We start from the raw sequence: 14,725 nt of genomic DNA, 5'->3' as shown, positions 1-14,725 counted from the left end.
CCTATTCTGTGATTTTTGTGGTGTTAAGGATGATACTTTTATAAGAAAATAGAAATTATGTACAAGTGGGCAATATTGTAAATAATTTTTTTATATTTTCAAATACATCTTTTTATTTTATTTGTAAAATACTGATTATATTTTTTTAGTTGGTAAAAAATTTGTTTGGCCCACGTTATTTACGTGATGTAGTTGGAGACTATTCCAAACTACACATAAATGACAAAAACAAAAAAAACAAAACAAAAGCTACAACAAAAAAAAAACGTGTGCATAGTAGACTCTATGACCATGTTTGTTTGGGCGGACTGGATTAGTATTCTCATGGCTAATAGTCCTAAGACTACATAGTTTGGACGGACTGGATTAGCATTCTCATGGCTAATAGTCCTAAGACTACATAGTTTGGGCGGACTGGATTAGCATTCTCATAACTAATAGTCCTAAGACTACGAATCTGTTGGATTATGTATCCTATCTTAATTAATAGTCAAGTTTAAAATAATTAATCCGTACTTCAATTGTTTAACCAAACACCGGATTAATAATTTTATTGGACTATTAGTCCAATTCCAAACTCATGTCCACCCAAACAAACATGACCTATGTGCGTACAAAAAAACGTGGCCCACGTTACTTACACACTTTCCATTCTTATAGTTTGATTAAAATTGTAATTCAGTTTCTATTATTTTAATTTGAATAATTTTTTCTCTATACTTTAAGTCTAGTTTTAATTTAGTTATTTCATCTAAATTTCTATTAATTTTACCTACATGTACATTTTAGCAAAAATTGATAAAAAGTATTAAATTTTAACCTCTAATTTGAATTGAATGACTAAATTAAAATTATATTTAAAATGTATGAACTAAATTATATTCAATTTGAAACTATAAAAATTAAAATAAAATTTAAATCAAATTGTATTAGTGAAAAGCGTAATTAACTAATATAGGATTCTCCAACGTTACTATAACCAAAATGATTAGTAAGCCAGATTTACCAACCCAGATTTGTCTATTGGTGTTTTTGTGGTAGAGATTAAGTTTATGTAGCATGAAATGTATATGTAGAATAAATCTGAATCATAAAATTAGTGACGGAGCCAAAAATCTTAACTCAAAAGGGGCATTACTGAATTAAAATCTTAACAAAATTCACAATCCAATTTAACTTAATTTTTATTTGAGGCAGAATTAAAAATTAGTGTAATGCAAAAGTTGTATTTGATTATAAGCTCAAATTAACTAATTAAATTATATAAAAATGCACACATAAAAAGAGATATAGTGAGTGATAGAAAAAGAAATAAAATAAAATGTAAATAAATAATGTATAGGGCCTGCTATACATATAAATATATTTATTTATTTTCATCATTTTAAATCACTTAATCATATGACAATATATTATTAATTATGTAATAATTATTTATAAACAAATAAATTAATTATGAGTATTCATATTAGTTGAGACAGTGAAACATTGAGATTTTAATTCTTAGTATGTTATCATATGATAAAAAATAAATAAAAGGAAGGTTGTTAAAATCGGGATCCTACGTTGGATCGTTGGAGGTGTTTATAAGATCGGATCGTAGAATCGGATCGATGATCGTAAGATCCTACCGAAAAAGACAAATTACATAATAATTTAATTTAAATAAATATTTCTTATTAAGTATACACAAAATGAACCTATATTTTATTAAAAAGAAGTGAAGATATTGTGAAAAATATAATACTCCATGTAAAATGTACATATAATATTATGCAATAGAAAACTCGATGGTAAAAGTTCTGTATTTTATCAAAAAAGAAGGTGAAGAAGAAGAAGAATTCTATAACAAAATACTTTACAATGTACAATAATGCATAAAAAGTGAAGAAAAAATATTTAACAAAATTGGATATGAAAATAGATTAAGAACTCAAAAGAGTAGCTTAGTCGAATGATAAGATTTGCCGTTAGCATCCTGGTGGAGCGGATTCGAGTCACAAAAATAATTTCTCCAGAAATTGGGATAAAGTTACAATCATCTTACCCTTCTTAGACTCCGCTAAAGCTAAGTTTGTTTTTTCGACTATTTAATTTTCTTAAATTACCACAATATTTGAATGTTTGTTTTCTAATTTGTTTTTCTTAGTCTATTTGATTCAATACTACTTAATTTTTATTATTTATTTTGACAACATAAATTGATATTTAGACAACAAATATAAAATTTACAACAAAATATGTCATACAATACAAAACAAGGCTTGTAAATTAGATCGGATAGGATCGGATTCGGATCGGGATTCCACGATCCTATAAGATCTCACTACCAAGATCGAAAGATCCTAACTATAAAGAGTTTTTTACACGATCCGGATCGATTACACTCAAATGGATCGTAAGATCGTAGGATCGTAAGATCCGGATCAAGATTCTGATAACCATGAATAAAGTAAGAGAGTGAGGAGCTTACGAGAAGGCTGAAGCCGGAGACGCCGGCGAGAGAGACGGCGATAGCGGAGCTAGAGAGAGAGAGCTCACCGACGTGGCCTACCATCATGGTACTAACAACTTGCAACAAGTACTGTGATAAAGTCACCACCACCATCGGTGCAGCTATCCACCCCAACCTCTTCACCTCTTCCCCCACCTCACCCCATACCCATCTTCTCCTCTCTTCTCTCTCCTCTTTCAATAACAACAATCCCTCTTCCATCTCTCTCCTCTCTCCCACTCAGCTCCTTTTGGAATGGGAATTATCAACAGAGAAAGAGACGCAGTTTGGCATAGATGGACTCCTCTCATCCACATATTCACTTGAGACTATCATAAAGTTATATTTTAATTTAAAAAAATATCATTTTAATCTATTATATATATATATATATTTATATTAAAATTAAAATTTATATTTTATAAACAAAACATTCATGTATGATATGTATTAACTAACGTACGTCCGCTCGTGCTTGAAGGCACGGTGTAAATAGTATTGATAAATATATTTTACAAGAATCAATTAATATAAATTATTAATATTGGTATCACATCCTTTACAAAAAAATCAATTTAAAATGATAATAATTTCACTGTTATAGAAATCAATTATAATAAATCAGTTCATGATGACAATAATTTCACTGCAATATAAAACTCCATACATAAGACTTCCACCACCATTTACGGCAACACCACCGCCGGCCGTGACTTCAGCAAGTATCGTATGATAGCGGTTCGTTTAAGTTAAAATATAATTTATCAAATTCATTGCTAAAAGTTTAAATTAAAATATTAATTTGTATTTGAAATTTTTATTGAACTTTTTATAGAATTTCACCATCTAACAAAGTATAGAATTTAAAATAGTTACTACTACCGAATTGAACAAAGGTGTGTTAACACATTTTTAAAATTTTAAAATGTGGTTGAATTGAGTCATATAAAAACTTTAGTGTATTTATCAAAAAAAAAAAAAAATGTGAGTCGTATGTATTTAAATATTTTTTGATTAAAATAACATTAAAAGACAAAATAAGTTAAAATAATATCAAATTCATAATTATTTTAATCTACCAAACTAACCAAAAATAAGTTACATCATATTTAATTATAAAAAAATTTAACAATCTTACACTCATCTTTCCAATTATTTATTGTGTCTCAGATTGGTCTCTTTTTTTGGCTCACTTTCTCTTTTTAATTAGAGACTACATTTTTATTATAAATAAAAAAGATATATTAAAAAAACTATAATTATTTATTTAAATTAAAAAAAACACCATTTTTTTTATTTAAACACTCTTTAATAAATAATACTTAATGGATCCACTTAAAAAGTATAGGATTCTTCTCAGTGAGTGTTTTGTTACACGCGTGATTCAAACTATGTATAAAACCTTTTTCATGGCATTACGTTTCTGTCTCCCGCAGGCACAAGTTTCTTTACAAAATTGTCTGATTCTCTCTCTCTCTCCAAAACTTTCTCTCTCTAAACGCAAACCTCATTCCATCTCTCCACAATCAAACCATTCCCAAAAACCATACAACTCTTGTAACCTTCGAAAAAAAGGCCCCCCCCCCCTCTCTATGTATATAGAAATACATATACAAATCAGGGCCGACCTTGGCCTATATTAGAGGGGGCCCATTTTCATAGTTCGCCTTAGGCCCCACAAATCTCAAGACCGGCCCTGATACAAATATGATTCAGGTGTTGTGTTTTTTAAAAAAAAAAAAAAACATCAATTTGATGGTTAGAAACACAGAACCACATGTTGTCCATCAATTCCCCAACAATGCGAGAATGAGAATCGCCGATTTTAGCTCAGATCTGATCCTCTAACAATCCGTTTGGGAAGTGGGTTGGCTTTTTGACTTTTTGGCTTTTTTGGCTATTTTAGCCTGGGCTAAAAAGTTTGGTTTGGGAAAGACTTTTTGGCTTTTTGGTTTTTTTGGCTTTTTTTGTGAGAGGAGAATGTAATGATTATGGGTTGGATGTGATATTTTGTTTTTTGTGACTAAAATAGCCTATTTTGTCTTTTGTGGCTAAAATAGCCAAAAAAGCCCCGTTTAGCTCTTGCCAAACGAAGCCAAGTGTATCAAGGCGGCTCCAGCGAGAAAATCGATGGTTATGCCTCCATCGATGCTGTGAGAGAGCCACTTCTGCTCAGGCTTTGAGAAAATCTCTAGCGTCACTTGATTAGGTGAATTTTGAAACACGACTCTATGTGAAAAAGCAACAGATCACACTTTTTTGCTGAGAAGCATTAATGGAGTACGGACGCTTGAATCTCAGTCTCTCTCTCTCTCTCTTTCTCTAAAACAGTCACACAACACATGTGGATGTGATTTCTCTCTCTCCAAGTTAGCGTGACAGTGTGTAAGGAAAGAATGGAGAGTTAAAAAGGAAGGGAGGAGAGTGAGGAGCTCTCCAGAAACGTTGGTAGTAGCCTGATGTCGATCCATCCATGGCGACGGTGATGATGAGCGGTGGCAGTGGTGATGAGCAGCAGCTGTGGAGATGATTGGAGGAAATGGCATTGTGCGGTGGCGATAACTGGAGGAGGTGATAAGCAACACTATGGCTGGGTTGTGAGAGAGTCGTCGGAAAGAGATGTATCACCGTCGGAGAGAGATGTACCGGTGTTGCGATGGGAAGTAAGACAGAGAGAGAGAGAGAGAGAGAGAGAGAGAGAGAGTGTGTGTGTGAGGGAGGGTGGGTGTTTTGAAAATTGAAAATTGGGAGTGAGACTGAAAGACAAAGAGATGAGAGTTTATTGAGAGTTTGATGAGCGTGGGTGTATTTTTATGAATAGAAAAATATCAACAATTGAGAGATTTAAAAAAAATAAAAATAAATTCATAACTATTATTAGAGTGTTTTTTAAAAAAAATTAAAAAAAATGAAACACAAACACTTCTAAACGTTTCTTCTTCTTTTTTTTTTTTTTTTAAATAATAAAAGATAGATAGATATAACTAACGGGTTCTTATCTAGTTGACTAGTTTTTTAGTCACCAAATCTCTCTTAAGGAGAGGTTTTCGATTCTACTTTTAAGAAAGAAATATGAGGGCAATATTTTCTTGCAAAGTGTATAAGTGTGAGTTTCAACTCTTTTAAAGTATTAATCTAATAATTAATCATTAATTTTTATCCAAAATAAAAAATAAAAAATAAAAAATAACGGAGCCGCTGCAGAGCTTTAATTAGAGCTGCTGCAGTATAGCTCTAATGAGCTGTCCATGAATTAAAAAAAAAAAAAATAGTGAAGTAAAAGACAAAAAAGAGGAGAAAAAAGACAAGTTAAAACTCTATTAGAACTCTTTTTTCAGAAGTCTAAATTATTTTTCAAAAAATTAAATAAATAGAATAGTAGCGTGATTCCTTGACAAGAAAGTACATACCTCTATTGTTAATTGTTGATGGGAAATCTACGACCGGCACCATTTACAAAGATATTATAAGAAAATTATTTTTGTGTGTATTATGATATTTTTTTTTAGTAAAATTATGAATAATAAATTTATGACATGCCTTTTAAAATTAGGAATAATAATATTATGATATTTTATGATTTTTGTTATGATATTTTATAATGAAAAAAATTATGACTTTTATAATAAAAAAAGTTATATCATTTTGTATTTAAATTATGAAATTTTATAAAAAAAATTATCAAAAACAAACCACATACACATTTTTTGAAGTGTATATTATAGCATCTCCCTGGTTGTTATGGTATATTCGAAAATCAGTTAAACCTAAAATTTTCTTTCGTTTTGTAAGCATTCATTCTATAACAAAACACTCCTAAAGATAAAGATACCTCTTAATTTAAAAAACAGTAAGGCAAATTATAGTCGTCTTCTAATTTATTTATGAGTTGGACTTATGTCAGTCAGTCAACAAACTTTAAAAAATAAAAAAAAATAAAAAAAATAGATAAATAAATTAGAAAATCACTTACAATTTTTAATCAAAAGTCAAGATTTACTTATAATATGGATCCACAACAATTTTAAGGCACTATTTGGCATCCTCTATATTAACACATTTTTTTTTATATTTTTATATTTTTTGAATTACATGACCTCTCTATTTTATTTTATTTTTTGCACATCTTTTATAAAAAATTAAAAAAATATACTTATGTAGATCATCCTATATATCCTCTAAATGTACACCAGCGATACAATATTTTGAGTATTTTTCTGGTTAATTTTTTTGAGATTATAGACCTTTTTTTTTTTTTTTTGATCAACAAAAAACTTTTTTGAATTAGAACCAAGGAAAAAATCCTTACATCTGACATCAATAAAGGAACAAAAAGGCCGTGCTACTAGCATCATAGTGAACTATACTCATCCCAACTAAGTTGGCACAAGAAAGCCACCCAATCATGTGCTAACACAAGCCAAAAGCTAGTTGGAGAGAGACCAACCAGCACAACCCAAAATAGAAACAAGAAGCAAACAGACACCAAGAAGAACAACACAACAACTAGACAGCAGCATCCACTGTATCCCAGAACAAAAGGAAAGGCAGCAACAACCACAACTCAAAGCCCCCTGATAGATTTCAAATTAAAGAGCAACTCATTTACTGAGAAAACCACCCCCTTAGAATGGTACTTAACCACGAGAGCAATATGCATCTTAATGGATTCACAGACACCACACCAGTTTACCTGTGAACCAGAAAATTTAATTTCATTCCTAGCCTTCCACACATACCACATGACCACAGATGGCAGTGCATCCCACATACACTTGAGCATTTTCTTAAATTTAAAACCACCCCACCAATCCAAAAGCTGAGATATACTCTGAGGCATAACCCACTCCAAGCTCCACCACTTAACCACTTCAGACCAAATGCACCAAGCAAACTGACAATGGAGAAGGACATGACTTACATCTTCAGCACTAGAATGACAAAAGCAGCACGGAAAGGAGCCATTGGGATCTAAAACACCCAAACTCTGCAAAAACACCGAAGTTTTTAATCTTCCTCTCCAAGCCAACCAACAGGTGAACTGTATTTTTGGAGGAGAAATACCCTTCCATAGCAACCTAGGCGCCATTAGACCTGAGCTGTCAATTGAGGAAAGCCACTCATAAGGTGATTTCACTGAATAGACCCCTGAGGTACCAAAAGTCCACACCAGTCTATCTTCCACCCCAGATCTTAATACTGGGACTGAGTTAAGAACATGAACAAGAGTAGATAAATTTGCAGCTTCCCAAGAGTAAAGGTTTCTTCTGAAATTCAACATCCACCCTGATGAAGTAGATCTTCTATTGAAAATATCATAAACAGATGCTTCTTTATCCTGAGAAAGCAAATACAATCTGGGGAAAACTAATTTCAAGCAACCAACAACAGACCATGAATCATTCCAAAAAGAGCACCTATAACCGTCACCTAAAGCAATACTAATGTGGGAATGCAAAAAATCAAAGAAATTAGGCCTGGATACAACTACTGACAGTATGTCAGTCCAAACTCTAGAGCCATAAGTTTGAAAATCAGATGGAGGCAACCAAGACTTTGAGGCATACTTGTACTTACTGCAAATAATATCTTTCCAAAGAGCCTTCTCCACACATCCAAATCTCCACCACCACTTAGCCAAAAGACATAGATTCACATCTCTAATTTTCCTAATGCCAAGACCCCCAACTCTAAAATCTTTAGTAACTTCAGACCACTTAACCAAATGCACCTTTTTCTTAAGGTCAAAAGCCCCCCGTAAAAAGGAGGCTTGAATGCGATCAAGGTCTTTAGCAACTCCTCCAGGGATCTTAAACAAAGATAAGTAATAGACATGGAGGTTACTCAAGACAGATTTAATCAAAGATAATCTGCCACCAAAAGACAAATGCCTTCTCTTCCAGCTGGCAAGCTTAACTTTAAACTTCCTGACAATTGGGGCCCAAGTTGATTTAAGTCTAGGGCTAGCACCAAGAGGTAGGCCCAAAAAAGAAATAGGGAGCACACCTTTGGAACAATTAAGGATATCAGCAACCTGATCCAGAAAAACCTCCTCCACACCAACACCAATAACCGAACTTTTACTATAATTAATCTTTAGACCAGAAACAACTTCAAAACATCGAAGCAACCTCTTGATACAAAGAATTTCCTCCTGATTGGCCTCACAGAACAAGATGGTGTCATCTGCAAATTGAACGTGTGACACTTTTACCAAATCATTCCCGATAACAGCCCCCTTGAAGACTCCCAACTCTCTAGCCCTCAAAATCAAAATATTCAGACCTTCCACAACCATATTAAATAAAAAAGGGGAGAGAGGATCCCCTTGCCTTAAACCCCTTTCAGGAACAAACTTATCTGTAGGGCTTCCATTAACTAAAACAGAAATTCTAGCCTTGGTAACGCAGCTTTTGATCCAATTCCTCCATTTAAGCCCGAAATGAAAACTTTCCATTAGATTAAATAAGAAATTCCAATTTACACAATCATATGCTTTCTCAAAATCGATTTTAATAATCACCCCTTTCTTCTTTTTACTCCTTCACCAATCTAACACCTCATTTGCGACAAGCACCCCATCAAGAATGAATCTCCCCCTCATAAAAGCTGATTGGGAAGGGCTAATAATCGATGGAATAATAAGTTTCAGCCTGCTAGATAACACTTTGGCAAGAATCTTGTACATGGAACCAATAAGACTAATTGGTCTGTAGTCATTGAGGCCAATGGGGTTCACAGACTTGGGGATGAGAGCAATGAAGGAAGAAATAAGGCCAGAGGCCAGCTTTCCATTAGCAAAAAACTCTTTAAAAAATAGCATGATATCCCCTTTCATAAATTTCCAGCACTTCCTAATAGCCAAAAGATTAAAACCATCTGGCCCAGGGGCCTTGTTCCCATCACAGGCCTTCAGAGCACTCCAAACCTCTGACTCTGAGAACTCCTTTTCAAGATCAAGAACTTGGGAACCATCTAAGGTTTGAAAAACCCCTCCCAATTTTGGCCTAACCTTCCATGATTCTGAAAAAGCACTCTTAAAATGATTCCAGACCTGGCTTTTAACTGCTAGTGGATCATTAACCACCACTCCATTTACTACCACTGAGTTAATGAGATTAATGTTCTGCCGACATTTAACCATCAAATGGAAATACCTTGTATTTTTATCACCTCTGAGAGCCCAGTCTTGCCTGGATTTTTGAAGCCAAAACCACTCTGCCCTCTTACTTAACTTCCAAATTAGCTCCCTTAACTTTGCTTTTCTGGATAACTCAGCTGCCAACAACTCTCTAGACTCAGCTAGCAGGTCCAGCTGATGGAACTCCTCCTCAACAAGTTTTAGTTGGGATGTAAGGTTACCAAAAACAGATACATTCCACTCCTTAAGATGCTTCTTTAAAAAACCCAACTTTTTGGATAGTCTAAACCCAGCCCACCCATCAACCTCAGCTTCAAGCCAAACCTTTTTAACCATAGACAGAAACCCAGAATGGAGAACCCAATAATTCATGAACCTGAAAGGTTTAGGACCCCAGTCCCTACTATCTTCCTTTATAATAATAAGACAATGATCAAACACAGACCTCGGCAGCCCCCAACATTTAAAATTGAAAACAGCAAGCCAATCAGAGTCTAATATGAACCTATCAATGCGACTCCATTTACCGTTATCACTGGAATTGCTCCAAGTGAACCTTCTCCCTAACATTGATAGCTCCACCGCTTCAAGCTTGTCAATGAACTCATTAAAGTCCTGCATACCCACATTTCTCCTGGAACAACCAACCCTCTCACTCATACACCTAATCTCGTTAAAATCACCTCCAATGCACCAAGGTTTGGGAAACAATGGCTTGATTCTGATGACCAAATCCCATAAGTCCCTTCTCTTAACAACATCATTAGGAGCATAGAGGTTTACTAACACGCCTTCAAATTCAGAATTAATCTTCCCAGCTAGCACAATAAAATTCCTAGAACAGCAACTACTATGAAGAGAGAAAACTCCTGGATTTCAAACGCACAAAAGACCACCAGCAAAGCCATTCGCACCAACATCCAAAAACTCAAAGCTATCAAAAGGCCAAATGGATCTCACCATATCAGAGCTAATAACATCTCTCTTGGTTTCTTGAAAAAACACCATGTCCACTTTCTTATCCTTAAGGACTTTCCTAATTTTCCTCCTTTTAATCTCCCTCCCCAAACCTCGGATATTCCAGGACAGAAGATGCATGGTAAAATAATAAAATACTCCAACACTCCCAAAACAATCAAAAAACTTACCTGATTTGCTGGTGCCTCCTTTGCTCGATTCTTGCCACATCTTGCCGTTCCAGATCAGCGATTCTGTTAAGCATAGCATCCTTCTGATCATCCAAATCAATGCCCAACGCTTTACCCAACTGCACAGTTGCTTGAGCTTCATTAAGAATAATTCGACCACTACTAGACCCCAACTTAGAAGATGAAGCCAATGAAAATGTCGCAATCGCAGCTTTTAGAGAGGCTCCCTTCTTAGAAGTGGACAACTGATTACGGCTCTTCTGCCTAGCATATTTCAAACTGCCCTTGAACACTTTCACTGGAGCTGAATTCTTGCATCTTTTCCTGACATCCCTAATCTCTGATTTGGTCTGCAGATTGGCCATGATCTTAGCACTACCAATGCTTCCAGATGTAACCTCTTCCACCGACCCAACTAGAGCTTCCTCTATGAGCCTTACCTTAAAATTTTCCCCAATATTAAGAGGCTCAACCCGCAAATTCTGGGCCACTTCCTCAATATCAGTAATAGTACACCTTTTGCCAAAATGAGGCCCAACAAAAGTAGGTTCACCCAACACGACTTCTAAATTCAGCCCAGGTTGGGGCCCAATAGATCTACTAAAACTCCTCATGAAGCCCACCTGAGATCTAGCAAAACCCATATCTTTATCAGGCCTATCACAATTCAAAAACCTTCTCCCTTCGTGATCACAAGCCTCCCGTTGAAGAGCATGTTTTGAGCTAGATTCATTAACAGCCGACACCGAGTCCCAATGCCCATGCATGCCAGATGCATGGACTCCAACTACCTTCTAGGAGGATAGAGACTGCACTACCTCATCATTGCCCACTACTTCTGCTTGACTCTTCACCTTCCTACTTTTGCCGCCGGCAACTGAAGATTTCGACCGACAATCGACAATCGATCTGAGACCCCACTTCTGCCCAATCTCCTCCGCGAAATCCAAACTTGACAACCCCTCTTTCACAAAAACAACAAACTGCTTGTTATGACAATCCACTAACACCTTAGAATTAATGGTCTCCATAACTCTGGTATGCACTAGAATTCTCCCACAAACCAGAGAATTTGAATCCAAGGAATCGATTCTAATAATATCTCCCCACAAGTTTCCAATCCTTTGAAGCGTACTAGGATTCCACACATGAAACGGGATACCAAAGCAGTGCAACCAAACGAGACGAGAGGGTTCTAATACAAAGTCCTCCCCCCAAGATCTAATTTCCTCGCACAAATCCTGTATAATCATAGCAACCGAACTGAATTCCTTATCAAGTTCAACCTTGGACCCGAAAGAAAGAAGCACAATGTTACCACCCCCAAACCTAATGTTGATGTTGTGGTTATATTTTTTCACCAATGCTTCTAGACTACCCACCAAATTCAAGGACTTCAAACGGACAATCATAGTACTATCTAACTAGTCACAGCCTTCATCTGAAGCCAAGACCTTCAAGCAACTAGTGACTTCAACACCTCCTTGTTTTACAACCTCCGCAAAGGATTTGCCTTCCCTAAAGATATTAATCTTACTATTAACCTCAGGGGACTTAATTTGACCACCCAAAGGCTCTGCATTGCTGGTGAGAACAGCTTTCCGACCACTGCTTTTGACATAGTCTGCGAGCTTGACCTTCAGCTCCTTGTTATCGCACCACACTCCGTTAGTCTTCTGAATTGCTAACCCCGCTGCGACTTCACAATCATACCTTACAAATCCAAACTTCGTCCCCACTCTACTCTTCTTGTAGGGTATAAACACATGGCGAACAACTCCGAACTTCGAATACATCCTAAACAGCCTTTTCGGATCCATCTCAGCAGGCAAGTTGTCCACAAAGATTGTAATGAGATTACTAGCGAAAGCCCTACGATTATGGCCCAGATCCCTTCTCTTGTAGAGCACAGGCTACCACCCTCCGCCAAAACTCTTGCCCTCTCTCATGATCCCTTCTAGTATGACAATTATAGACCTTTTGTAGTTCAAAGGCTGGGAAAAGAACTGTGAAGCTTACAATCTCTTTGAGTTTTAGGCTTATTTTGGGAAGTAAATTAAAAGTTATGTTTTTGTTTTTGTTTTTTAAAATATACAAAAAAGTAGAGGATATATGACTCTAAAAAGTCAAAAAAAAAATCAAAAAATTACATTCAACCATGTTTCCAAAACAAACCTAACTGGAGATAAACTCAATTCTTTACCTATTGTATCAATTTAATTTTAATTTTACTCTTTAATTTTTTACATTATGTTAATTTAGTTCACTTGGTAACGGTTGTTAATTAATTATAGGTTCCAATTGAAGAATATTTGGCTAAAAGTCCCTCATTGATCCTTTAAAGTGAAAAGGAACGTCCAAATTTTTTTCATTTTTAAGCCCCTGGAAATGAAGCACATCTTTCATTAAGGATAAACAAATTTGTTTTCATTTTTTTTATAGATAATCTTACCCTTAATAACTATTTTTATATTTTAAAATAATATGATTTTTGATCCATATACCAATTTTTAATAAAATTAGTAGTTTGAGTCATTTTGTCAAAATCTATAAAATAAGATTCATGTATGTGATTATGAAATTCTTTTAAATTTTTTTTCCCCTATTCAAACTAACGTCAAGAGTAAATTTTTACTGTGAATCAGATTAAAATTTTACTGATGAAACAGAATAAAATTTTATTATTTACATTAATTACGACGGTATTTTTTTATAAGAATTTCATAGTCAACTTAGATCTTATTTGATAGATCTTGATGAGAGAATTTAACAAATATTAATTTTATTAAAATCGACATCTAGATCAAAAGTTTTGTCATTTTAAATTTTAAAATATTAAATTAGTCACTAATAATATTTTGGTAATAATAATGTGTACTGCACTTTTTAAAGAAAACTTTTTGTATTCGTCTTTAATACATTAAAATTTTATTATAAGGGTGCTTTGACCAAGTACCCTGAAACTAAAGGCAATAATTTATTTAAAGAAAATAAAACTTTTCAAATTAGACCTCTAACTCGTGAATAAACTTCTATTTACAAGTAATAAATTTCTTCTTATGCACATAATATGCATTATAATTCTTGTATATTAGGATATGAGGTATTTGTTATTTGTAAATAAAATCACCCACCTCTCAAACATTTTTAGGGCTTATTTTGGAAAGAATCATAAAAAAATAGAAAGTTAAAAAAATCACTAAAAAACGTGAAAAAGCTAAAAATTTAGGAAAATTTAGTCTAAGGTCTCTCTCCCATTCTTAGTAATGGAAGAGATCCACAATATTATTTTTTGATATCTAAGGTCCTTAAACACACACCCATATATTAGATCAGAAAAATTTGACTCTCTCTCTCTCTTTCTCTCTTTTTGATCTTCAGCAAAATATACAAACAAATCCAGAATAGAAACCACATAAATGAAAGAACCAAACTTTGCAATAGTATCTGAAATTGTTCTCACCTTCTTTCCTGGCACCGTCAGAAGAAGAGGAGGAGGAAGAGAGGAGACAACAGCGGTAGTGAGAGAAGAAGAGCGTGAAGAGGAGCGAGAACCAGCTAGGGTTTGGGCTTTCTTACCACTTTATGAATAATTCCAAATCTCTCAGTCCTTTTGGTCCCTCAAAATAATTTTGTTATATTAATTTTCAAATTTGAAAATGATCATATTTCATCAAAGAAAATACTTGATTTTGATTCTGCACAACCTTGTTTTGAAAATATGCAAAACATGCACAGAGTTGGGGACATGGATTTAGCAAAGAAGATGTTTGATGAAATGCCAAGGAGAGAATGTCTAAGGTTTCTCAAATTGATATAGATAAATTTCAATCTAAATCAGAGAATTTCTCTAGACCAAACCAGAAAATTTCTCTGGAGCAACTTAAAGAAAATTGAGTTCAACCCGAAGAAAATTCAATCCAAACCAGAGAAATTCTCTGG

At 34.3% G+C, this 14,725-nt stretch overlaps 1 protein-coding gene across 2 annotated transcripts in view; it reads right to left on the bottom strand.

Moving 5' to 3' along the window:
- LOC114282084 (protein DETOXIFICATION 12) overlaps nt 1-2,796 on the bottom strand; it is a 34,748-nt gene extending 31,952 nt beyond the window's left edge. The window contains exon 1 of one of the 2 annotated variants that reach the window (XM_082892496.1): nt 2,474-2,796. In XM_082892496.1, coding sequence (XP_082748622.1) covers nt 2,474-2,716 — 243 coding nt within the window. In that variant the 5' untranslated portion in view covers nt 2,717-2,796. The remainder of the gene's footprint in view (nt 1-2,473) is intronic. The other variant, XM_082892497.1, reaches the window with a different exon arrangement.
- Between the last annotated feature and the right edge of the window lie 11,929 nt (nt 2,797-14,725).

The sequence above is a fragment of the Camellia sinensis genome, chromosome 10 (assembly GCF_055761805.1).
Source record: "Camellia sinensis isolate YWXY chromosome 10, ASM5576180v1, whole genome shotgun sequence".
NCBI lineage: Eukaryota > Viridiplantae > Streptophyta > Magnoliopsida > Ericales > Theaceae > Camellia > Camellia sinensis.
The sequence above is the reverse complement of the archived record's forward strand: the minus strand, read 5'-3'. Positions and strand labels throughout refer to the sequence as shown.